Genomic DNA, 27336 nt, shown 5'->3' with positions numbered 1-27336 from the left:
CATATAAGTGACATCAGTGTCCTGCAGAGGTGGTATAACTATACTAGGACGGGCCTGAAGGGCTTGAGCCTGTGCTAACACCTACTCTACTATAGTAAGAGGTTGGAAGAGCAGATTAAATACCTTTCAACTAAAGATACCTGGCCATTTCTTATCCAATAGTTGAAATGGGGAACGAAGGAATCAGATGTGTCCGTTTGGAACTCTTGAATTTCAACTGTAATTTGAGTAGGCTTTTCATTTTAACTAAAACAGTAAAGAAAACTAAAGTTTTGTATCAGAATAATTTTGGTTTTTATTTTATTTTTTTCTTTTGGCCGCCCCACAGCATATGGAATTCCCAGGCCAGGAATCAGCTCCGAGCTGAAGCTGTGACCTAAGCTGCAGCTGTGGAAACACAGGAGCTTTAACCTGCTGTGCTCCGCTGGGGATCGATCCTGCATCCCAACGCTCCCAAGATGCCACTGATCCCATTGCATGATAGCATGAACTCCTAATTTTGGTTTTTAAAGTATTGTCTGCATCATCTCATCTTCAAGTAGCCCTACTTGACTCTTGAGAGGTCAAAGAATTCTCATGGAATTGTTTCTAATTTTTTTATTAGTCCTATATAAGCAATCATAGATACTGTGAAACAGACCAGAGTGTTCAAAAGCATTTTTTAAAAAATATTTAAAGTTCTAAGAGAAACAAATGATCAATGATTCTAAATATCATTTAGTAAGTCTAGACGTTAACATGCTACCAATGTTCTGAAATGACAGTCTAAAGGCCCACCTGGTAGTTAGTGGGATTAAACCTCAACTATAAAATGAACAACTAGGAAAAACATTGTCACAAATCAGGGGTTAAAAATAATTTAGGCCTAGGTCTTTTATGGTCCATCCTCCTCTCTCAGAATCTAAGTGTCTTGGAGGAAGACTGTTTAGGTTGCAGCTACCTAGAGATTGATTCTGGCCACCAGCACCAGAATGGTTTATGGAAAGAAGAAAAAATATTGTATTTAAAAAGATTTGACATGGGTGGCTGCCTAGGCATATGGTAAAGAATGAATCAATGTTTTAAATATATTATTCCCTAGGGAGAAACTTTTTACAAAACTTAAGCATAGGAGTTCCTGTCATGGCTCAGCGGAAACGAAACAGACTAGTATCCATGAGGTTGCAGGTTCAATCCCTGGCCTCGCTCAGTGGGTTAAGGATCCGGCGTTGCCGTGAGCTGTGGTGTAGGTCTCAGACGTGGCTCTGATCTGGCATTGCTGTGGCTCTGGCATAGGCCAGCAGCAACAGCTCCAATTAGACCCCTAGCCTGGGAACCTTCATATGCCATGGGTGTGGCCCTAAAAAAAAAAAAAAAAAAAAAACCTTAAGAGTGTATAATCAATGTTTTTAAGGTAGGCAATCTCCATGGTATACTGAAAAAAATTAATCCTAGATTAGGTATCTAAAAAAAAAAAAATCAGTAATTGATAGCATACAATTTTCTATGTCTTTGGGCTAACTTTTGTGCCAGATTTTAAACCTGTCTGGCTTTGGCAATATACAATGCAGCCCGGGAATTCCCGACGTGGCGCAGTGGTTAACGAATCCGACTAGGAACCATGAGGTTGCGGGTTCGGTCCCTGCCCTTGCTCAGTGGGTTGACGATCCGGCGTTGCCGTGAGCTGTGGTGTAGGTTGCAGACGCCGCTCGGATCCCGAGTTGCTGTGGCTCTGGTGTAGGTCAGTGGCTATAGCTCCGATTGGACCCCTAGCCTGGGAACCTCCATGTGCCACTGGAGCAGCCCAAAGAAATAGCAAAAAGACAAAAATAAAATAAAATGCAGCCCATGTGCTCTACATTCACACGAAATGATACACCGGGGCAGGGGTAACCCAAAAGGATGAGGACAAGAAGTCAGCTTAGGAGTAAAAGTATGGTATAGGTAACCTAAAGGGTAAAGCAGATTCGACACAAAAGCAAACCCCATCAATGTTCAATAAATAATTTATAAAATGAGACTGATTTTTAATAAAGAACAGAGAAATACAGGAAAAAGGTGAGTACACTGGTACTAAAGCAACCTTGCTATAGCACAGAATTCAGTGTAAGTTGCTTACTGAAGACCGTGTAATGGCAAGTCCCAGTACAACTTGTCAGCATGGTGAAAAGAGTACTTTAGCAAGACGTGTGTGTTGGAGATGGGGGGAGGCGGCATGTGTAGTGCTGGAGGATGGGGGGATAAGTAAAAGAGACAGAATTCAGAAAAAATTTCATCTTGGCTCAGGGCATGGCCAACCATATTCTCTACTTCAAAAAGAAATTTCTACTATTTTTAGTAATTAAAATATATTCAATATTTTGATGAAACTTCAATAAGAATTAAAATATATTCAATATTTTGGTGAAACTTCAATAAGAATAAAGCATTGTATTATACAACATAATTCTGAACTTCTTGCAATGGAGGGAATGTTCTACTATCCATCTATAAAACTGTAGGATGATTTCAGCTTGCATTGTGCAAATGATGTCTAGCTGCCTTATTTATTGATGACAAAACCGAAAGCCAGCCACAACGGGCTGGAAGAGGCACAACAGGTTGGAAGAACGATGTTAAGGCAACCAAGACTCAAAAGGACTTTGCGCTATTTCTCATCACAGCCTCGTCTGGAAATCAGGTGCTGGCAGTATGCAGTAAGTGCTCCCAAATACTGGAATAACCGATCACAACAATCAGAACTAGGGAGCTGCGCAGGTTCTGATGGAGGCAGGAAAGGTCATGAATTCTTCACTACCAGGAATCTAAGACAAACAGTAATTACTATTGGATGTCCGTGTGCTCAGCAATGAATTATGAGCAGCTTTGGTTCTATATGTGAAGAATAGTAACGAGCAAGAGAAGTTAGTGTAAACATGCTTCAAAATGATGTAACCACAATGATTATACCAGTAAAATTCTATTCCACAATTTCTAGAACTTGAACCCCAAAATACTAGATTACAAAGAAAAAAATTCCTAGTGAAATTCATACTTCCCAGTAATTGCCAAATCTATATAAATTATGAGAAAAGAACCTCCAAAATGGAAATATAAATTTTCAAAATTAGGAAAAAAATTTTTTTTTTTTTGCTTTTTAGTGCTGTACCTGTGTCATATGACAGTGCCCATGCTGGGGGTCAAATCAGCACTACAGCTGCTGGCCCACTTTACAACTGCAGCAATGCCAGATCCAAGCTGCATCTGCAACCTATACCACAGCTCACGGCAACACCAGATCCTTAACCCACTGAGCAAGGCTAGGGATCAAATCTGCACCCTCATGGATCCTAGTTGGGTTCGTTAACCGCTGAGCCATGAAGGGAACTCTGAGCAATGCATTTTTAAAAGTTTTATTAAAAAAAAAAACTAGTATACATATGTATGTTTGTAAAAAGAGTCTTTATAAACATAGGAAAAAGTCAAAGGATTGCTTTGCTTATTAGAAGTTATCCCTAGGGAATGTTCCTTCCTAATATAAAGTTGAAGGGAAAAAAGACAGCTTTTAACAGCAGTAAAGATACCAAAAATTAGAGTTATTTCCAAAACTACTCTCTTAAGCTTAGCTAAATCCAAGCATGCCAACAATCTTGCACTAATTTATTTTCTCCATTTTCAAAATACTGTTCTCTCAGCATAGTTATAGGCTTAAAGTAAATTTTGGGGATTTAATTGCTACAGCTTGAAGGGAAACAAAAGACTATGTAAGCCAGCCTCTTCTTTTCACAGAGAGACCCAGGAGACCAGCCTTAGGTTCTCAAAAAGCAGTAAGAACCCTGATTTACATCCTACTGATGACATGCTTTCTCTCACATCACATAATTTTGAAAACTGTATTTTTCATTATTCTCATAAATAACTTCAAAATAATAAAGATACACTGCTCTCAAGATGATGTATAATCTATACAAACTGCCACTGCTCAGGTAACTAGTAAGGTAACCATGAGTCTCTTTACTTCACCCTCATTTGTACAGTCAAAGGTTTAAGAAGTGAATCTTCACTGCTACTTGCAATAATAGTTCATTTCTACTGGGTGCTTTTCTGGGTTAAGAAATCACGCTTCATTATCTTGTCTAATCACCACCAATCACCTCATTTTCAAGATGAGAAATGTGAGGTTCAGAGAAGTTAAATGACTTCCTCAGCGGGCAGTGATAGTAAGTGACTAAGAGGGTCTGACTCCTCAGGTCTAGCTTTCTCACCACTACCCTGTGCTCCTCTGAAATGTAATTGTGCAGTTCCAAAACCACATTTAGGACCACGGTGGATGGAATTCAATTGCCTGAGAACATTTCCCAATGTGTGAGCCTCTGAAACTACAGCTGTTTGTAATGCAAAGAGCCACAGCTTCCAGACTGTGGCCTCAGACTGTCTTGGACCAGCTCTGATATAACTCCTCCTTTGGGCCTCCTGACCCACTTCCTAGAGCACTGTAGCTACCTGTTAAACTACAAAGGCCCTTTATTTTGTCCCAAGCATAGCAATCTAAGGACTGCGCAGTGGGAGCAATAGGGAGCCAGAGACTTCTGCATGGTTTTCTGGCCAGGGTCAGGACTCTCATTCCTGGCTTGGCTGCTGCATCCAGTCTGCGCCCTGCTCTCCACCCACACAGAGCTACCTGGACTACACTCACAGTCCTCCAGATCAGCACACAACCCTACGGTGGACTTCCAGGCCTGTGGGTATCCCCCACAGATCCCTGCCCCCACCCTCAGGCCACAAAACCTCCCTCCAAGTCCATTTCCCCTGTTTAACTCCTCCGTGTTCTTCAGGACTTGGTGGACCTTCCATTTCCCAGAAAACTCTCCCTATGGTCTCCTCATTCTCAGCTGACTGAGGCCAGCACCACCCTTATCATCAGGTAGTCTGTTAGCTTCTTAAACTCCTTCATGGGCTTCCCTGCTGCTGGGTCCCCAGCACCTCTGTACCTGGCTCACAGCAGTCATTCCAAGAGTGTTCTTGAAGACATGACCCTACTCGTGTCGGGCGTGATGACAGCACTGACAATGGGCATTCACCCTGGCATGTTGACTACTCTGCACTTTGGTTTTTCTAGAAAGAGCACACACATAGACCAGACAAAAAAATGTGGAATGACCACCTCTGAAAACATTGCTTATTTTCCTACAACCCATCAGCTCCCCAGCACCTTGCTGGTAGAGGTCAGGCAGCTGATGTAAACCCTGTGATGGATGTACCCAGGCCACAATCAAGATCTGTGCTTAAAACGTTTAAGCATGTTTATTCTCTGACTTGAGACAGTCTTGGATTATTCTGCATGGCAGCAATAGAGTCATCCTTGGGTAGTCACGAGACACTGGTTTCAGAGACCCCTGCGGACACCAAATCTGCAGATGCTCCAGCCCTTACACTATAAAACTGGGTAACAGTTGGCTCTCAGTACCACAAGTTCTGCAACAGCAGGTATGAGGGCCAACTGTACACTGCTTAGGCATGAAAATATTTTCCTGAGAATGTAACTCTGAAATTTTAACACAAAGTAATAGGAAAATATGATTCACTTTACATTAATGTATAATTTAAAAAGAAGTTTTCATAAACACTTGTTCACTAAGACATACTGCATACGCAATGACAGAGGAAAAAACCAAAAAGAAGAGTTCAGCAGAATTCGCAATATAGTACTGACTTCTGCAAATAGTCACACTTATATTTAGTAAAATACCAATAATTCTTTATTGCAAAGGAAATAAAAACATTAAAAGAATCTCACAGCAGAGACAAAATGAGTATTTCAGAGAGAAGAAACAACATTTAGCACACTGAGAGAAAAGGAGGGCAAGATGGAAAAACAAAAAAATGTGACCATGGCACTGAATGACTGGAGCAGGGTGTTATGGAACAAATGGGGAGCTGAGAGGGGAGCAGAGCCAATTATACCAGGAGCTTCTGAACTACATTAAGGAGTCTAGATTTATTCTGAGAATGAAGAAAAGGTTTCATGGATAGAAGTGTCAAGATTGACTCACACTGTAGAAACCTCACTCTAACTGGAAATGGAGAAAAGACTGAGCGGGACACATCCAAAAGCCAGAGGCTGGTTAGGAAGAAGCTTTCCAAGAATTGTGACGAGGTGACAGAGGCCCTACCCTGGGTTAGCAGCCGTAGGAGTGGATTTCAAGGCAGAGTGAGAAAGCCAGAGGAGTAAGAGCACAGCAATGAGGGAAATGCTGGTAGGCTTACCAATGGCACCCTGAAGGACCAGGAGATCTGAAGGGGAGGATGGAGAGGTTGGGGAGGTCAGGGGTTCAATATGAACACATGCCAGCTGCAGTGCCTGGCAGAGCTGTACCGCCTGGAGAAATGCTCCCAGAGGTAGTTGGAGGTAGGGTTCCACATTGAAGCCAAGACATTTTAGGCACCAAAATACAATAAGAACGATTCAGCAAAGATACAGCTAACAGTCTTCTGATATATCCTTTTCTCTCTTGTCAATGACATTCTTTCAGGATCTTTGTACAAAGCTTAAAATGTGGTTATTTAGGAGTATAGGCCCTTGGTGCAAGAATAAAATCTGAAATAAAGAAAATAAATGTATTTGGAAACCTCAAAATAATTGAAAATTTAGGATGTGATAAGGGGATACTTTTAATCAGTAAACAGTGCTGGGACACCTAGCCAATTATTTGTAATAAACTAAGGGCCCTATGTCTTCAACTTCAGATAGATCAGAAATTAAAATTTTTTAAAAAAACCTATAAAAACCGTATTAGAAAAAAATAGGTAAGCTTGCAAAATAGGTAATAATAACATCAATTATAGTGTTCACCATGCACCACGCACCAAGCACTGTATTAAGAACTATACAACTACTTTGTCCTCATAACAACTCTGAAGCAGTATCTTCATTTTACAGTAGAGGAAACTGAAGCACAAAGAAGTAACACAACTTCCCAGGTACACTACTTGATAGTGGTGAAACTCTGGCTAGAACTCAGGCATCTCAACTCCTAACCATTACACAGCACTGCCTCTCTAGAAGGCCGTTCTGTAAGATCTAAACATGAAATAATGAAAGAACTGAAATTTTGAGGAATGTTTAACGTTTCTTTATGGGAAAATTCTATAATCAAAATTCAAAAGCTATAACACACTTGAAGTAGAGGAAAACAATTCCAATAAATAGAATATCCTAATATACAATGGATGCTTAAAAATCAATAAGAAAAAATAAACAACTGTCTCATATGTGAAAGGAAATACACAAAAGGAAGCAGGACATTGTTAATAAATACAAGTTTACTATAATGTTAAAAAGCAAAGAAATGAAAATTAAAGTAAGAAACTATCATCCACTACATTAGCAAAAATATCTGTCAGTAAGAATGTGGGGCAATGGGCACTCTTACATACTGTGAGATAAGCGTAAACAGGCACAGCGTTTTACACGATTTGGCTATATGTATGCACACTCTGACTCAGTAATTTCATTTCTAAATATTTACTTTACAAAATCAAATGCATACAGTGATAGCCACTGCAGCTTAATAACAGCAAATATGAAACAATATAAATGTCTAAAAATAGGAAACTGGTCGATATAGCCAAATGATGGAATAGTATGCAGTCATGAAAATGATGGCTCTACACTGGGAACTATGTCTAGTCACTTATGATGGAGCATGATAATGTGAGAAAATAGAATGTGTACATGTATGTGTAACTGGGTCACCATGCTGTACAGTAGAAAAAAACAACTGTATTGGGGAAATAACAATTAAAAAAAAAAGGGAATAAAAAAATGCATGTAGTCAGAGAAATGGTGTGCTTAGGGACACTTAAATTATTGTAGACCTTTTCAGCAGTCATGTGGCTTTGTATTAAATGGGAATTCAATGATAAAATATTGTGATGAAAACTATGAACCAGCAATGCTATAAGCAGGGAATACAAATAAAGAAGAAAACAAAATTGCCTGCAGAATATTTTAAGAATAAAAGTGTAGATTAGAAAGAGCTATTTAACTGGAGAACCCTTATCATATTGTTGTTGTTTTTTTTTTTTTAAAGAATATAGTTTGCTGAAGGAAGGGGGTCTACCTATTATTTCTACAACTGAAAGAAGCTCAGCTGTTTTCATTTTCTTACCCATGTTCTGAGGGCGTGCAGTCTTTGTTTTTTTTTTTTTTTTTTTGAAATACATAAACACTGCTGAATTTGTGGCTGGCCTGCTGACTTAGTTTTGTTGCAAGATCAAATGATCTCGTTGTTTGTAGAAGTGATTAAAAATTACTTTTTACGATTAAAAAAACATTGGCCCTACATTCATCATTAAGATAACAAAATACTATTCAGGACAAAAGCAAACAGTATAGCAGTCTACACAGTAGCGTCCTTTTTGTTAAATGATAAAATAACTTTAGGTTAAGGCACTAAAACTTTTCCATGAATATTAATATCTACATTAATAGGTCACGTCTTTTTTAAAATCCAAGGCTCAATAAAAATAGTTTATTACCCAGGAAGAATTTAAGAATACCAATAGAAATCAAGGCAATAAATAACAGGTGCAGACAATTATGTTCAAAGAGAAAAAAGAAAAGTGAAATGTCTGTCTCAAAACACTTCACATCTTAGAGCAAGTAAACATCAAGAATCTTTTTGCAAGTAGCCATCTTATTAAACGAAAAACCTTGCAATAATTAAATAACTTGGGCAGTGTTGCAAGGCTGGCACCTACTGCCTGACTCCTCACAGTCTAGCTAGGAGAAAGGGCAGTACATATACATTGTTGGTAGTGTTTAACTCTTAAGCATTTTTTTTTAAATTACAGGGTATAAAATGACTCAGGCCAACAAATAAAGCAAAAAGGTTTTCCCACACAGTCAACCACAAGACATCTGTAATGAGCAGCATCCAATTTTATATAATTCTGAAGAACACTTCATTTATTCAGCATGATCAAGGCTACAGGATCACCTCTTCCAGATAATTTAGATGTTTACCGCTTTGAGTATCAAAATACTTTCTATGACTATTATAGATGGAAATCTTCCTTAATGTATCACAAGATTTCTTTGGTGTGTGGGTGTGTGTGTGTGTGTGTGTGTTTCTGCCTTTTCTAGGGCCGCTCTCTCGGCATATGGAGGTTCCCAGGCTAGGGGTATAATCAGAGCCGTACCTGCCAGCCTTCGCCATGGCCACAGCCACGGGGGATCTGAGCCGAGTCTGTGACCCACACCATAGCTCACGGCAATGCCGGATCCTTAACCCACTGAGCAAGGCCAGTGATCGAACCTGAAAACTCATGGTCCCTAGTCGGATTCGTTAACCACTGAGCCACAATGGGAACTCTTATTACAACCTTTCTAACTTAGTTCCTTGAATAGATGGAAACAAGACAACCTTGTAATAAGGAGACCCCTTATAATAACAAGACACAGTTGTCATCATGATAAAAACAAAAACAATCATATCATCTTGATCATTCTCATTTTACAAATAAGGAAACCGATGCCCAAAAAGGAATGTTTGAAAGTGCTGTGATTTAATAAATTTATAATCTCAGGGCCTACCCACATATGTGGAACTTAACGTTCCAACACCAGGTGGCCCCCAACTGCAATGTTCCAATGTCTCCTCTCTCCCTTTCTCCTCCCTTATCTCTCCTCCTCTGCCAGGTCTCCGCCCATACACTGCCTTCAGGGAACCTGACTCTTGCTGACAGTGCTGGCTCTTCTAATTGGCTGCTTTTAATTGCTGCATGTTAAGGGCACCAAATGGACAAGACTGCAGGAATAATAATTTACATAAATGTCAGCAAATCCCGAGCAAATGCCCTTGGAACTATTCTAAGTGTAAAATCAAAGAACTTCAAAGTGCAGATTTTGTTACAGGTCCTCTGGCAGCTCAGAGCATTTTCCCCTTACTTCTTAGTGCTAAACCATGTTCTAGATAAGAGAGGCGGCCAGGGTTAATTACCGTCAGTAAACTTTAAAACGTTTTCTGTTACGTGGGTTCTTGGCTCCTGAAAACTCATGGAGTACTTGTCTAGCAAACCTCTTCTTTAATGCAAATGTGAACTATTTATCCCAAACTGAATGATTATCAATAACGAATTAATACATTTTGAATGAAGTAGGGTTACTGGGACAAAGATCCTAAAAATCATATCCTAAGTTTAGATAACATTATGAGAACTTGGAAAAAGGAATGATTATATTAATGCACAACACCATGTGTAGGTTTATTCATACATATACACACACACCCCCTCAACTCCCTAGTAAGAACTACACACACATAGAAAACACTTTTTCCAACAATGTGTTATCATGCAATATAGCTATTTCCCTTGTACCACATCAAGCTATCCTACCCTACTTCACCTGAAGTACTTGATGTGTCTAATGGTCCAGATGCTTCTCAATGAATCTATCACAAGCTGACAATTTGGAAACACCAATCATCTAGGCTTTGCCATTTTAACCCCTTCTCAGCTAGCTTCTACATCTGACCAAAGGGGAAGAAGAGATGATCCATTAAGTTGAACTTGCCTTGTCACTATTACCCTCATCCATTCATTCAACAAATATTTACCAAGTGTCTACCCTATGCCAGGCATTTTGCTAGATGTTGGGTCCCTCCCAGCCAAGGCTCTGCCCACTTAGGTCTTACAGTCTTATAGGGAAGACAGCCATTCACCAGATGAGAGAACACATGTGGAATGACAACACTGGCAGTAGGATCACCCTGCTACAAAGCCAGTCTGGGAGATCAAGGAAGGAAGGCTCCCCTGAGGAAGCATCAGTGAGCTAAGATCCGAACACTGAGGAGTTGGCACAGGACTGGGGAAAGCACTTCCAACAGAGGAAGCATACAGTGCATGCAAAGGCCCTATGACAAGAGATGGTGTGCTGAGGCTGAGGGAATCCTGCAGAGAACAAGAATGAGTGTGATGAGATGGGCCTGGGGAGGCAGGCAGGGGCAAACCAGGCATGAACTCGTGGGGCATGTTGCAGATTCTGAAGTTTTTATCCAAATGGAAATCATTTGAAAGTTTAAAAATTCAATTTACTTTTCTGAATGAAAATTTTAATTATCAGATTTACATTTTAAAATGATCGCTCTCGCCACATAACATGAAGAATAGACTGGAAGGGAGAAAGGGAGTGAGTCAGGAGGCTACTATGTTAGTCCAAACAAGATCACTGAAGCATGGGTCAGGGATATGATACCAGATCAAATCACCAGCATCTGATGATGAACGGAAGTCTAGGAGTTGTCAAAGATAACTCCTGGGTTCTGGTTCTGCTATTTCATGAGCAGGGAGGGTATTTATAGGACAAGGTGTAGGGAAAATCCTAAATTTGGTTTTAGATATCCGAGTACGGATGTATAGGAGAGGTCATGGCTAGGAAAGTAAACTCTGCAACCACTTGTGAAGGGCCAATAATTGATCTAAATGTATTAATGAGACTCAGGTGGAGGTGGATAAGAGGGAATGGCAGAAGGCCTAGACCTGAGGATGTTCTAATACTAATGGTCAAGAGGATATTAAAGAGCCTCAAGGAAGGGTGGTTGGGGTTAAGAAGAAAATCAGGAGGGCATACCCATCAGCCCAAATAACTAGACACTCAAATACCAGAAACTCAATTTTCTCAATATTTGACAATTTATACACGGCTTTGTAATAGAGTTAGTTAGCAAACTAATTATTGCTACGTTCTTGTAACCTAAAATTGGTTGATATTATTAACTACTGCTTGCTAAATACCAACTACTGCTATAAAATGCCAAGCAATACACAAAAGCTCATAAAAAATAGTTCCTGCCTTCAAAACTTGCCTTAAGCTAGATCATGATTAAAATCACATCACACACAGTAAGTCATGAGTTAGTGTTACAGTTATTTTAAAATAATCACTTTGGGAAAATCAATTCATCCTAACACTCCTGTGCACCAGAAAATTCATGGTGCCAGAAAATAGTCCAGGTGCTGAGCAACGACATAAAGACTTAAAACAGAGTTGCTTGTCTGTCAGCAATTGCTAATTCATATTCAGAATGCTCTAAGATCAGTTCGGAGATTGTTTGATGCTCTATCAGTTAAATGATTATTTAGGCAATAAAGAAAGGTAATGATCATGTCTTCTGTCGAGAGTACAACCTTGACCCACTGCCCAGAATCTACCCTTTCCTCACTCCATACACACGCCTCATTATCATGCTTACATGTGATAAACTTAGTTAACATACTAACTACAGCACTGTGTAAGCTCCAGGCACTTCCTCCAGTCTTCAAGAGGTCTGATGGCCTCATTATTAATTCCCAGGTGACAGACTGTTCTTTCAGAAATACACGCTTGATGGTTCTTAAGAACTTAATAGTTTTTGGCACTCTACAATATCTCAATCTATTAAATCTAACTAACCAGACTAGTATTTCAAAGGACTCAATCACTAACAGTGCAGAACTCTTTCCCACACCAAACATACCTAAACCAACCACGATATGCCACAGAGTAAACGAAGACAAAGAAATCTTATCTTATACCCTACAGCATATTTTACATTTCCCAATGTTGGTTTCTTAACTAGCACCATTGCTGTTACTAACAATAAAAACTTAATTTTAAAGCCAGCATTGACAGATACTGAGTTTCCTGCTTCCATACGCCCATTTTAATTTTCTTTCTTTCCTTCTTTCCTTTTTCTTTCCTTCCTTCCTTTTTTTTGGCCACGTCCATGGCATGTGGAAGTTCCCAGGCCAGGGATCCAATCCACGCCAGAGCTGAGACCCAAGCCAAAGCAGTGACAACGCCAGATCCTTTACCCACAGAGTCACCAGAGAACTCCCTACTTTCCTCTTTTAAGAAAGAAAAAACAAAACAAAACAAAACACGCACATTTGAACTTGTAGCTCCATATATATTCCTCTTAAGAGCACAGGCAGAAACAGTCTGAAACTAATCTATATCTAAATTCCTTTTTCCATTCCTGTGGAAATGGAAAAGCTATAGCAATATATGTCCTAAGAAAAGGGAAAGCGCCCAAAGGGAAAGAGCAAAAACTAGCGGAGCAAATGTACAAGCAGAAAGCAGGACAAAGCCACCACCCTTAACTACTAACCTGGAAGGTCAATTAATTCCTCAGAAAGTTAGGGATGTATTACTGATTTCACTGCAGGAGCACAGTGTGAAATACTGTGGGTGAGGTTCAGAGCACTAATTTTTAATCTGGGTGCCCTTCTCCGTTCCCATCTCTCTTATGACACTTAATATGGTATTGTGAAACATGTTCATACTATAATCTGTCAAGAGAAACAGAGGCTGTACAATGACATTTTTCTCCACCACCCAGACCTTCACCTTGCAGAGGTTCATAAATGTTGGATGAATGAAATCTAAAACAGTAACAAAGGGATAGGTCCAGCTATACTGGAACAGGTTTTTTTTTTTTTTTTTTTCCATGTGTGAGATTAAGATGAATGTGTGATATTACTTCAACTTATTTCCTTCCACTTATGATGAAAACAGCACAAATCAAGAAACCTAAGAAACATTCAACACTAATCATTTATTCTCCTTGCCTAACATAATGAGATGATCTAACTATAAATCATTTATTTTCCTTGCCTAACATGACCAGGTGATCTAAGCACAGATACTTGTATAACATGTAAAGGCCAGGTTACAGAAAGCTATACATTATACACACACCCGGAGACAAATGTATTGGGAATGGCACCGGATAGAGACTTATCAATCTTACTGACTCTTGCAGAACAACTTCCTCCCAAATTATTAATCTTATTATTAATTTGAAAAAGAAAATGAAGGCAGTAGAGAGTAGTGGAAAGAAATGGACTATGGAGTGACCTAACTTGGGTTCGAATCCTAGCCTGTCTTCTAGTTGTGTGATCATGGGGCTTTAGAATTGCACATGAGTTTCCACCTCTTGAAAACAGATACTACAATGCACTGGAAGGCTGCAGTGATGATGAATGAATGAGATAATATAAATAACTTGCCTGATACACAGAAGGCAAGAAAGGTGACTATATAAAAGGTATCTAAACCTATCTATACGCTTAATGAACATGTTTTAGCCACAGCTTGTATTCTTGCAATAAGAACATCTGGCTCATCTCATTGCTTTGCAATGAACTATTTACTTTCATTCTGTTCCTGATTATTTCTTCCATGTTTAAAAATGTTCTTAGATCATTTCTTAATAACAACTTGGGTTGATTCCTAATACTGCACATTTCCTAACTTTAGTCTTTTACCCATTCACATTTAAAAGTAGCTCTAATTTTTGACTTAGACTATTAAAAAAGGCCAAGACTGAGGAAAACAACCAAGTCTAAGGAATATACTTGATATATCTGATCTATCAAGGCATTTCAAGGTTAGAAATGCAATACACTGCAGCGTTTAAGCAGTCTCTGGAGACTATTACTTTTCCATGCCACGTTCTTCTATTGCCTTTTTCACAGAGAAACGGCCCTCAAGCCAAGAAAATGTGGTACAAAATGCAAAAGTTGTGCCTTCTAACTCAGAGCACTTCTGAATGCCCTATATTTTTCCTCAGGGGAATCCATTCCCCATTAACTGCCTTGCCACCCCATCATTTCTTCTGGAATGCTCACAGCAACTGTCAAGGGCTGATCAGCAGACAGCCTAGGCAAGCTGTAGCTGGTTCTTTTATTCTTGCTGAAAGCAAAGAACACTCCTTTCATTCTATATTTTGAAATCTTCATGGCAATAACTCAGTGACCATTTCTAAAACATGCAACATATGCTTGAGGAGCTATAGGAGATGTGAAAGAATATCAATGAACAGAGCTACTTCCTGTTTTTTTGTATCTAACAAAATGGAGTTATTATAGTGTATTGGAAATAATACATTAAGGAATGTTGGTTAACCAGTCACTCTTGCCAAAATCAGATATGAAAAGAAAACAAAAGTTGGCAACAATTCTAGCTCTGATATTTCTCTTTCAGAATTATATTTAATAAGGTTAATCTTTGAAGAATGCATTAATTTTCCTACCTGATTTAAAATAGAACTTGAAGACAATTCAGAACTACAAAACTTACAAATTTATATAAGACTAACTTATGCAACTATCTCTACTATTTTATAAACTTACCAACTCAAAAACTTATTTTGGGTATAACATTCCTATACCTCCTTTAGTAAAAAGTCACTAAATTATATTTTTAGTCTAGCAGCTTCTAAAAGGAGGTAAAAGCTAAGGACTGTATGAGGATATAAAAGCAGCTAGTGAAATAGCTTTAGTTTAAACAAAAACTAACATTAACAAGTACAGCATATCTTGTTCTTTCATGGGCCAGCAAATTGATAGTTAGGTTTTCTTAAGTTACAAAAATAGGATAGAGTAATTATATCTACCAAACTCACAACAGCCTGTTCAATGGAGAGTAACGCTGTAATTTCTCTTCAAAGGCAGCATATAGGAAGAAAAAGCCCCTAATTCTGTAATATAAGGAAAAATCCCAAAACCCTTGGGCGCCACTTACAGGCAAAAAACTTTCACTGATTTCAGTTATTACTCTAAAGAAAGAGGGATGGCCCTAAGATCTTCTATTTTTAATGGGTAATATTTATATGCCTTATACTACAAAAATGCATTTTCTACAATTTCAATGTCTACATTCAAAGACCAAAACTGAAGGAAATTATAAAATTTTAAAACAGAATTTTCTTTTAAAAATGCAACAGATCTTTAAACAGAAGGGGTCTCCAGATCCATACCACTGAAACATAAAAATATTTCAAAAAAACTCAGTATTAGATTTTTCTCCCGAAAGTATGAATGTAACTATTGTCAAAAAAGTAAAGTGTGACATTCAGCTGCTTATAACCAAAGTGTGTATACCAATAGATTCAAATGAATTTCAATTCCATTGACAAAGAAATTGGAAAAAAAATCATTATTTGAAAAAGAGAGGGAATCGACATCTTCCAATAAATGAAATGTTTAGATATTATATTTGGGATGAAGGAACAGCATTCTGGCTAATGAAATACATTTTAAAAAAAACTGGCTTTCCTGATTAGCCCATTATTTCATATAGTATTCCATTATAATCCACCCTTAAAAAGGGGGTGAAAACCTAGGCTATAAAAATGCAAAAATCAAGCATGGATTACTCAGTCTTATAATTCTATCTGCCTCCACTATACAACATGTATACATTAATTTTACAGTGGTTCCTCTTTTCCTATATTCAAAGCTCATTAAGATGACTAGAATGCTAACACTTGCTAAATTATTTACCACCTCCAAAAAAACTGGCCTCATGAGAATAGACAAAATTAATTTCTCAACTTTGAGTCTTAATAATTTTTTCTGGAACCAATTTGTAGTAACAATCGCCAACAAAGAATTGCTCTAGTCAAGTTTTAATCCAATGTATAGGAGCTCATAAACTGTGGAGGAATCTAATTCTTCTAACACTAAGTTACATGTACAAGTGCCCAGAGAAAACTATCACAGTCACAAATCTCCTTTCCTCTCAATACTGCCCTGGCACAGTGCTGACCACATTTTAAGGGTGTGGGGGGGTGGGGGTGGGGGGTGTGTGTGTGTGTGTGGTGCGCGCGAGCGGAGAGGGGTAGAGGAGAGGGAAAGGGGCAACTTCCAAGTAATCAACGAACTGTGGTTTTAAACAAATAATCAACTTGCCCCCAAAACTGTCAATCACATTAGACAATTAACCCAAACCAACGATTTCTACTGTCAAATTCGTTTCACAAGCGAAACAAACATAAGGCAGTCTTTAAAATACTCGGAATAAAGGTCAGGAAACTCTGTAAGGCAACGAGTGACTATCATGAAAACATTTCCAGCATCTCAAAATACCCCATAAGCCTGTGCTCTGCATAAACTATGCAGATTTAAAATAACAACAACAACAAGAACCAAGGATTATGGCTGTCACACTTAAAAGAATTTCTTTAAATATAAAAATTCCCAGTTGCCACAAAAGGGTCAGGCCAGGAGCCCTTGGTCTGAATTACCTTACACATACCATAATCCATAAACGGCACAGGTACAGGACTATCAGAGCAGGAGCCCACCGCACTGCGTCCACTGGAATCCGGCAGCCGGCGGGCGACCTGCGCAGCTGCACGGAGCAGGAAGCACCGCACCCGCGCCGTGGTCTCCAACCACGCCGGAGAGGCTGCGGGGAGCAGTCACCACCGCTTTGAAACTGAATGGCTGACACATCCGGTCCTGGCTCTTACACCCCTCCGCCAAATGCAAACTTCAAAGGCCGAATTCAAACTCCAAACAGAAGTCACTTAAGTCTTAGCAGTGCAGTCCGCATTCCCAGAGACACTAAGGAGCCCCTTGGGGGACTAAATTTGAAAACTTCACGTCCTAAAAGACCGCAAGCCCCCGCGAGTTTGCAGCCGGTAGGTCTGCACCGCTTTGACAGGCGTTACAGAGCCGTCCACCACGGAGTCTCTGCGGCCGCGCTCCGGGCGCGCCGCCTTCGTCCCCGCCCGGTCCCGGTACCTGAGCAGGGGCTCCGCCTGTCACGGCTGCGGTGACGCCCGCCGCTTTCTCCGCCGCCCTCTGCCCCCCCTTCCCGGCCTCAGGCAAGGCTCCCCATCTACGCCGCCCCTTTTTTGACCACCACCCGCCCTCGGGCTCGGGCCTCACCCGCAGCGCTCCCCCCGCCCCGTGGACTCCGGTCCCGGGTCGCCGCCGCCGTACTGCTGCCCGCCGGGAGGACAGCGCCAGGGTCCCGCGCCGGGGCTCCTCTGAGAGTCCCTATTCCGGGAGCCCCACAAAGCCATCCTGGGCCCCCCGCACCTTATCTCAAGCGGTCCCCGCAGCAGGGCTCGCACGACTGTCACATGTCTGCAAACAATAACAAACTCTCCGGCAGGTCCCCGCCCCGGGCCCCCAACCGGTCCCCCAGGCCAGGTCTGAGACGCCACCCGATGCTGTAGGGGTCAAAGTGGGTGCCCGAGGGCTCGGGTCCCGGCGAGCGGCGCGCAGCCGAGCTGCTCGGAGCCCCGCGGCGCCGTTCGCGGTGCCCAGGGTTCATTCATTGCCCTCGACCGACCGCCTCCCTAGTCCCCGCCACGCTCCCGGCCCCGCAGCTCACCCGACAGGGGCCGCAGTAGAAGGTGGCTCTGCGGCGGGCATCCGCTTCTCCCCGGGCTCGGCCCCCGCGGTGCTCGGGGCGCCGCTGTCTGGGGCGGCCGCCGGCTCTGCAGGATGGGCGCCGCCTCGGCTCCCGGCTCCGTGGGGCGGCGGTACCGCCACAGGCTGGAAACTACTCCCACTCGCAGGAGCGTCCGCCGGCTCTGGCGACGGGGAAGTGGAGGAGGACGGCGGAGAGGCGGCGAGGAAAAGCGGAGGCTCCGGCAGCTGGTCCAGCTCCACACTCCGCACTTTGCGCAGTTGCCGCCGCCTCCAGTCTGCCCGCTCGCGGCCCCCGCTGCCCGCCTCCCGCAGCAGCCCCGCGGCTGCCGCGGGCGCGCTGCCGGCCTTGAGGGCCCCTCCGCCGCCGCCCGCTTCGGGGCTCGCCGCCCCGGCGCCCGGGAATCCCGAGGACGAGGCGCGATTCCCCGCCGCCGCCGCCATTTTCTCTCGCGGGCTACATTCGCTCGGCCCCTGCGAGGGAGGGAGGGGGCGGGGAGAGTGCAGGGGGCGGGCGGACCGGTTGGCGCTGCGCCTCCAGCGTAGGGCAGCCTGCGCCAACTGCGTGAGCACGGCCCTTCGGGCGCCTGGCCTGCACCCACAGGCGGGCGCGCGGGGTTTGGCGCGGCGGGTGGGACGACGGGGTGCAGGTGGAGGGCGCTGACTGTGCGCTCCGCGCGCGGGCTAGCGAGGTGGGCTTGGAGGTGGCTGCCGCGGGGGCGCGCTGTGGTTTGCGCGCCTCACCCGCTGCGCCTCCAGGTAGTCCCGGGCTGCACCGGAGAGAGGAGGAGCCTCGGCGGCGGAACGCCGTTTCCTCTCTGCAGCAGTCTCGGCCCGTGCTCGCCCATCGAATGTTGCAGTTCGAACTTCGTTGTGTGGTGCGTTGCAGGGGAAGCATGCAGGAGGCTTTGCAATCTGTCATTCGCACTGTCCGTTACAGTGGGAGTTGGAGAACTCCGGCGCGTACCAACCCCACCCCCGCCCCCCCTTCGCGCAGGTGGCACCCAGGGCAGTCGGCCACTGCAAAGTGAAAGAAAGCCAACGTTCAGTAGACGTGGTGCCGCGGACCAGAAAAATCTTTTTTTTTTTTTTAAGCTTTCCTCATGTTTTGCCTCCCTCCCCCCAACTCGTGCTAAGAATAAAACAAAAGTTTCCTGGAATAGCTTGTTCATAACCTGAAATCACCGATTTAGTAAACCTTTCTTATGCCCTACCCCTGCCCGGGGCTAGAGAGAGGCAGAGAGCGGCGAGAGGGAGCAAGGGGAATCTCTATAGATCTTGATTTTCCTCGACTGTCTTTGGGAAAGGCAGCGATACATATACATTGGACCACTTAAAACACGTTTGGGGAAGGAACCAGGAAGTGCTCGATAATTGTCCTCCGCCAGGTTCTGGCCCTCCCCGAATCCTATGCCTCTAGCTGCACGTCTCTCTTCCCGGCAGGGTCTGGCCACCGTCCGGGTTCCCTCCGCCCTCACCCCTGCAGTGCCGGAGCTGCCTAACTTGGCGTTCCGAACCCTTCCAGTCCCCCGGGGCGTCTGGAGATAAGGTGCTTTGGAATGGAAAAGGCACCATTTACATGTTAATGATTTTCGAGCTTCGGGCTTCTGCGTCGCGTTTTTTCCTCCAGCAGGTTTGTCTATGATGGGAAAAGTGCCACAACCCGGGGACCCGAGTCCCTAGATTTATTTTGTGAAGGTGGAATTAAGGGAGGCGGGGAAAGAGAGGGACGTTCTTCAGGAACCGAAAGGAGAGCGCTGTCTTGTCTGTATTTATGTATTTAGGCAGAAGTCTAAACTGTCTACAAAATCATTGCTTTGACTTCTTGGAAATAGATAAAGTAAGAGCCCCCTTCCTGGGTGTAAGTGTTAACTGAGGAGGATGGTGATATTCGAGGGATTTTTTTAAATGGGTTCAGATTTCATATTAGCTCAGTGTTTTGAATACTGCTACAATGACTGCCATAAGATAGTTTGAGATAGTTACATCCAATGGTACAAATTTTGAAACTTTAGATAAATCTGTTAAAATTTAAAGTCTACATTTAGCCTATAATTATACACTTTTAATAGTAGCCAAATATATCATCCAAAGCAAACAGTAGTTATTTCCCAGGTCTTCCCGGATTGCCACACCCACCAAATGCTACATTGGAAAGGATCGACTTTTCTCTTTCCTGTTTAGATCAGAAAACCTTGAAATTTGCACACATACAAGATACCTGTAAATGAGAGAGTTAAGTAGACGCCTTCAGCCTTTAAAAATTGCTCCAGTTTTGAAGTTCCGCCAGAGTAGCAAAGTGGAATTGGATTTCTGCAAAACATTTTACTTTGCCTCTTTATTCGTACAGTATTGAAAACTGGACCAAGTGAGAGGAGTAACAAAACACTATCAACTAGCCACAGTTCTCTGACCTCCTCCAGGCATCACACCACCATGGATAAAACTTAAATGCTGGTCTTGTGCCTAGTTTTTGATGCTTTGTGTCATTTTCCCCTTAATCGTTCATGTAAATATTCGCCTTGTCATTATGCATCTATCTATACACTGAGGGACTGATTTTTTTTTGAGAGAAAAATAATCAAAGGACATGCTTGACTGAAAAAGGTGTTTTTCCACTGCCATATGTTAATACAAAGTCTTCTTTGAACAGAATTTAACCCATGAGATTACTACCGTAGTTTTTGCATTTTAAGCATTGGTTAATATTCTAGCTCTGTTTTTGGTGCTGTTGGATCCTGCTTTATATTACTGCATAAAGGCAGTAATGTTGAATTACCTTATTTGATTACTTTAACTACATAAAGGAGACTTGGGTCTCTTCAAAAGTTGCTTGTACACTAAAATTTCCAAGCTCCTCATTTCTATCCTCTCTCAGATACAAATGTTGCAGTGATTTCATCTATGCCATGATAGCTTTGGTAACCTTTATGCCTGTGCTTTACAGATCACTGCTTCCACATAGTGCTTCTGGCAATTGCCTAAGTCACAGTTCAGTTCCTACATCACATTCATTTGGAGGATCCAGTTTAATATTGGTGCGTTTCCTCATTGTACATAAAAACCACTGATATTAGAATGAACAGATTTATTTTTAAATGATTTTTATTTTTTCCATTATAGCTGGTTTACAGTGTTCTCTCAGTTTTCTACACTACAGCAAAGAGACCCAATCATACATACATATATACATTCTTTTTCTCACATTATCCTCCATCATAAGTGACTAGATATAGTCCCCAGTGCTATACAGCAAGATCACATTGCTTATCCATTCCAAAGGCAGTAAGTTTGCATCTATTAACCCCAGATCCCAAGCCTATCCCATGCCCTTCCCTTCCCCCTTAGCAACCACAAGTCTGTGGAATGAACAGATTTAATATGAACTGGCAGAAATATTTCAGCCTGTACATGATTCATCATGTATTTATTAAATACCTTACTATGTACATACAAAGAATTTTCTCTTTCTCTGAGGATATTGTTTGTTGTTTTTCATATTTACAAAATTAAATAAATGAAACACTCCCTTCTGCTAATATTTTTATTAATGTGTATTTATCAGGCTGACTCTGATAAAATTTCAGATCCATAAGTGTATGTATGTGTTTTCATGACCCTGTATGTGAGATCTGTGTCTTAGATAGATGTAAAGAGTAAGATCATATTGAGAATAGAGTAAAAGCTGGTGTTCTATCTGGCTTTTAAATAGTACTATGGAATACTTATAGGCGGGTTGGGGCTAGATCTTGGTTTCTCCATGCTCTTTCCAGACACTGTACTTTCCTAGGGGTTTCCAGATGTTCAAAGTAAGGAAATCTTGTCATTTATCGGATAATTGACCCCCTCCAAATACACTGTGACGTTACAGTGGAAAGTTTCTTAACCAACCTCCATTTAGCTGACTCATCCGGTAACAGATACCTGTCATTCCTGGTGAGGTGCACAGCAAGCAAAAGGATGCCACAGCACAATGAATGCTCACAACACCTGCACACTTCTGCTCCCACCAGGTGAGTCATGGACCCCAAGAGAATCCATCATATTTGTTCCCAAACCTGATTATACCTATTACAACTGTCCTTATGGAATTTAAATACTAATCAACTGAACATTAAATTAATAAAAAGAGTATTTAAGGCAAAACGAAAATTGCTACAATGAAAACTAAGTTAAATGCTGTGAATGAATGAAGGTGAAACACTGAAGAGTCTCCGTCAAATTAATTGTGGGTATGATGATTGTAAAAGATTGGGATTAAAGTATTCAAATCTCTAGATATCTATCAGTTCTCACTCTGCTTATAAGAAAGTAAAAATGAAGATTGTAAACAAAGAGATACATGAGAAAGATACCTGGGGCTCTGAATAGTGGACACATACTCGAAAGACCAAGGCCCTAAAAGCCAACTGCTGGTTAAAACCCCTCAGACTATGCAAAACAAAACTCTGTTATTTATGGTTTAAACTAAAGGAAATTGTTGTATACTATGTGTGTGTGTATGAGATTCCTTTTTATTAACCAGCCATCTAAATATTTTTCATGTATTTACATGTAATTAAAATCAGAAACTAAATATGGTAGTAAATAATGAAAACCAGTTGAATTGGGATTTTATGTTTGTTTGTTTGTTGTTTGTTTGTTTTGGCTGTGCCTGTGGTGTGCAGAAGTTCCTGGCCAGGAAATGAACCTGTGCCACAGCAGTGGCTTGTCCTATAGCAATGACAATGCCAGATCCTTAACTGCTAGGCCACCAGGAACTTTAGGATTTTATATTTAAAAATAAAACTACAACCTATGAAATTTGATCTACCTCACAGCAAAATGCTGTTTACCTTTACAACTCTGCACTAATTCTTCAAATTCTTTGAATGAGCCTTATTGTTTGCTCTTTTTTGATGTGTGATGAGATATTCTTTTTCTGTTTAATTTTTGCGGCTTAATCATGACTATCATTGTTGCAAAAAGTATTCAAAGATTTCATAGGTTTCTACAAGGTCCTCTTATAATATTCAATTACTTTCTTTGAATTGATGTCCTTGTTAGTTTTCTCTTCCTTTGTGTTTCACTGGTCCAACTCTGCTAAATTCTACACTGACAAGACTTTACTGGTGATCTGGGAAGTTTAGTACCACTTCCAGTGGCTCTATCAACTTCTGCATCACTTGGAACATTTGCACCTTCCCTTTGCAATTGATGTGCATTGTTTTGGGGTCACAACTGCTAAAGAGTTATACAAAGTTGGCATCCACTAGGGCAGTGCCACCTGATAAAATATAATGCAAGCTGAAAATGCAAGGCACATTGCATTTCTAGTAGCCACATTTTAAAAAACTGACAAGGAGTTCCCGACGTGGCGCAGTGGTTAACGAATCCGACTAGGAACCATGAGGTTGCGGGTTCGGTCCCTGCCCTTGCTCAGTGGGTTAACGATCCGGCATTGCCGTGAGCTGTGGTGTAGGTTGCAGACGCGGCTCGGATCCCGCATTGCTGTGGCTCTGGTGTAGGCCAGTGGGTACAGCTCCGATTGGACCCCTAGCCTGGGAATCTCCATATGCCGCGGGAGCGGCCCAAGAAATAGCAAAAATAAAATAAAATAAAATAAAAAAAATAATAAAAAACTGACAAGAAACAAATGAAATTAATTTCAATATTTTAGTTTACATATATCCAAAATATTCATATTTTAATATGTAATCGATTTGTAAAATATTACTAACAAGATTTTCTACCATTTTATTTTGTATTAGATCTTTGAAATATCTGGTGTGCTTTTTACACTTCAGGACATTTTCAACTAGCCACAATTCAGCTGTTCAAAAGGCATATATAGATGATGTTCATTGTATCAGATAGCAAGGCCCTGGGGTTTCATGGACTGTTAAATGCCTGGTTAGGCCAGATTAGTGTCTAATTTTAGATATCCATATTTGAATGTTCAGGAAATAAAGAATCACAATATATATAAATTAGTAACATGTAAGTAAAGAAATTCATCTTTCTTCTTCCAGCAGCTAAGCTTTCAAATAAATTTTAGATTCCATTGTCAGTTATCTTTCTACAATACACTTCTGATTCTGTCCCCTCTCCTCAAACTAAATGGTTCCACATTATATAGAGTATAGAATCCAAATTCCTTCTTTCATTCATTCGACACATATTAAATACATTAACTCCTATGTGCTGGACACCATGCAAGCCCCAGGAATGCCGTAAGATCAGAGTAGACATGCCATCTACCGTCCATCATCCTCTCAGTTTTCCACGCCCCTCGGCCTCCACCTGCACTGGGCTCTCCTTCCTCAATGCTTTCACCCATGGGCCCTTGTCTCTTGAAAACACTTCCTTAAATCCACCCCACCCACCAAAACTCTGGCCCCGACCACCCCTAGGCCAGTCCCAATCCTAACATTTGAGAGCCAGAGTGAGCAGAGATGAAGGCCCCCAACAACATTCCAATTATTTAGATGCCAAAATGTAAACCAACAGTAAATATGTTCTAGGCTTCTACCTTGATGAATAGACCTTTATAAAGACAAACTTGAATACTATGTGTAAAGCTATGATTTTTATATAACTAACAATAAACAAAAACAATTGTATTTATTATATCTGTGTGTTCCACTGATGGGCTGACAGTGTTTGGATGAGGAATAAAATAAAGATATACATTAATTTCCCACTTTTATTTCAAAGAAATCACTAATTATGTTATTATAATTAGGACTCATGTAATTTGCATTCGATCACTTGAGACAATCTAATTATCCATTATTATTAAAAGGGAAAGATTCTATTTTAAAATACAAATTTGATGAATATCAAAATTTTAAATAAAAATGACTGAAAGATAATTTTTAACTTTTTGAAAGTTTAATCAAATGTCATCAAATATCTTATTAGAATAAAACTATTTGCAATTCTAGCATTCAATATCCATATAGTTGCCAATATAAAGAATGGCAACAAACTTCCCACATTTTGCCTATACCTACATAAATATAAATCTAAATCAACCATATTGCTTAATATTGCAAAATTTTTCTCAATATTTGTGTGCAACTGCTGTGAATACTGCCCTAATAGGTGACTAGCTTAGGACCCATGAAATAGGTCAAAAAGGGGAGTTCCCATTGTGGTGCAGCAGAAAAGAATCTGACTAGGAACCATGAAGTTGCGGGTTCGATCCCTGGCCTCACTCAGTTGGTCAAGGATCCAGCATTGCAGGACATATAGGTCACAGACACAGCTCAAATCTGGCATTGCTGTGGCTGTGGCATAGGCCGGCACCTATAGCTCCGATTAGACCCCTAGCCTGGGAACCTCTACATGCCGCAGATGCGGCCCTAAAAGCAAAAAAAAAAGCCAAAAAAAAAAAAAAAAAAAAAAGAAGGAAATAGGTCAAAAAGAGAAGCCAGAACACAAAAACATGACACTAGATGATGAGATTATGACATGTTGTTGTTCAGGAACCCATCGCATTTCTGTTATCAGAGGGGCAGACTTGACAAGTTAGCTCACATTAGCTCATTTGTCTCTTCCTCAATATTTCTACTAATGAGATTTCTCCCTGACTGCAAATTAACGTTGATCTCCAACACTGACAGCAGCACAGCCACAGACCTTCGATTTTCTTGACATGTGAAGAACCTGGGACAAGACGTGTGAAGCAGTTTCCCTGGGGCCTGATGAGCATTGGTCTGGAGAGCTGATCTTTAGGGTTACAGGTCATGCTGAGCCAGTAGGGAGCACTAGACCCGAGGGACCAGGGCAGCTTTGTGTTCTTTAATAGATTTGTGACACACGGTACATTGTATCCTCCCACCCAGGCCTGAGAGGTGCTGGGAGTAGAGGAAGTGAGACGAGGTCCTTTCCATCAGAGACCTTCCAGAGCCTGCCTTGGGGTGACAGCCCCTTTCGTCCATGTCCATGTTTCCCACCAGCTTGTGCGACCCTGGAGAGAGGGACCATCTTCTCTTCATCATCCTTGCCTCCCCAGAGTCCCTAGCTCAGTGCCTTGTGTGTAGGAGATGCTCAATTGACAGACGTTGACTTCAGTCCTTAAAAAACACCCACTGCCTAAGACTCCTTAGGATTTGAGCTTCAATCACAATATTTCCTTCTTAACAGGGGGAAAAATTCTCTTTCCTTAAAATGATACGAATTCATTTGCAAATATAATTGTGCACTTTATTTAGAAGAAAGTGAGAATTTATTTCTATATGTATTGCAATTGTCTCTTATGGGGAATAAATGAGAGGGAGGGAAAGAAATAGAGGAAGGGAAGGAAGAAAGAAAGGGATAAGAGAATGAGAGAACTGGGGAGTATGAATCTAAAATGCAGAAGAGAATGGTAGAAAAGGAGCGATAGCTGTGACACAAAAAATAAATCTGAACGTTTGTAGAAAGAGGATCTTATTAAGTTTCTCAGAAGCATAGGATATTAAAAATTATTAATAATTATAAATGATTTACCAAGCATTTACTATGTGCCAGTATAGTGGTAAGTGTTTAATATATTTTAACCTTTTTTTTTTTTTTTTGTCTTTTTAGGGCTGCACCTGCAGCACATGGAAATTCCCAGTTTAAGGGTCAAATTGGAGCTACAGCTGCCAGCCTACACCAGAGCCAGAGCAACACCAGATCTGAGCGGTGTCTGAGACCTACACTACAGCTTATGGCGACTCCAGATCCTTAACCCACTAAGCAAGGCCAGGGATCAAACCTGCGTCCTCAGGTTTGATTTGTTTCTGCTGTTAACATATTTAATCCACATAATAACCCTATGAAGTAGGCACTATCATAATTTTACAGATGAAGAAACTGAAGCACAGAGAGGTTAGGTAAGTTAACCAAGTTTACTCAGCCAGGAAGTAGTGGACTGGGGTTTAAACTTAGACACTCTGGCTGCACAGCCCATTCTTCTAAACTTAAAACTATAAAATATATCCATTATTACTAATACAACATAAAATATCTGTTGATTTTCAATGGTTAGATATTATTCTCTTAGTGAACATAAAAATACTCATGAGATCTTTCAGAGCTCTTGCCTCAATGCAGTTTTTATCCTTCAATGATTTAAGCATCTCAAGTGAAAATTTACCACAGAGCCTTTTACTAACAGATCCCTTTGAATGGGAAAAAGGATACTACACTCTGTCT

General features: G+C 41.2%; 1 protein-coding gene and 1 long non-coding RNA gene across 4 annotated transcripts in view; one reads left to right on the top strand and one right to left on the bottom strand.

Annotated features, from left to right (window-relative positions):
• Window positions 1-18623, bottom strand: part of MAP3K1 (mitogen-activated protein kinase kinase kinase 1) — a 74641-nt gene extending 56018 nt beyond the window's left edge. Inside the window, exon 1 of one of the 3 annotated variants that reach the window (XM_003133973.6) lies at window positions 18134-18623. In XM_003133973.6, the coding sequence (XP_003134021.2) occupies window positions 18134-18615 (482 nt within the window). In that variant the 5' untranslated portion in view covers window positions 18616-18623. Of the gene's footprint in view, window positions 1-17044; window positions 17598-18133 lie in introns of those variants that run through there. The other 2 variants (XM_013984793.3, XM_085002274.1) reach the window with 2 other exon arrangements.
• LOC146395561 (uncharacterized) lies at window positions 279-5614 on the top strand. Its single transcript, XR_014831353.1, has 2 exons — window positions 279-1193; window positions 3283-5614. It is a non-coding gene; the product is annotated as an uncharacterized LOC146395561 (long non-coding RNA).
• Window positions 18624-27336: the final 8713 nt, after the last annotated feature.

The sequence above is a fragment of the Sus scrofa genome, chromosome 16 (genome assembly GCF_054392235.1).
Source record: "Sus scrofa isolate SSC_HxYL_T2T_F1_AM1 chromosome 16, Sscrofa_HxYL_maternal_Yorkshire_Landrace_v2.0, whole genome shotgun sequence".
Lineage (NCBI taxonomy): Eukaryota > Metazoa > Chordata > Mammalia > Artiodactyla > Suidae > Sus > Sus scrofa.
This window is presented reverse-complemented; position numbering and strand designations above follow the sequence as displayed.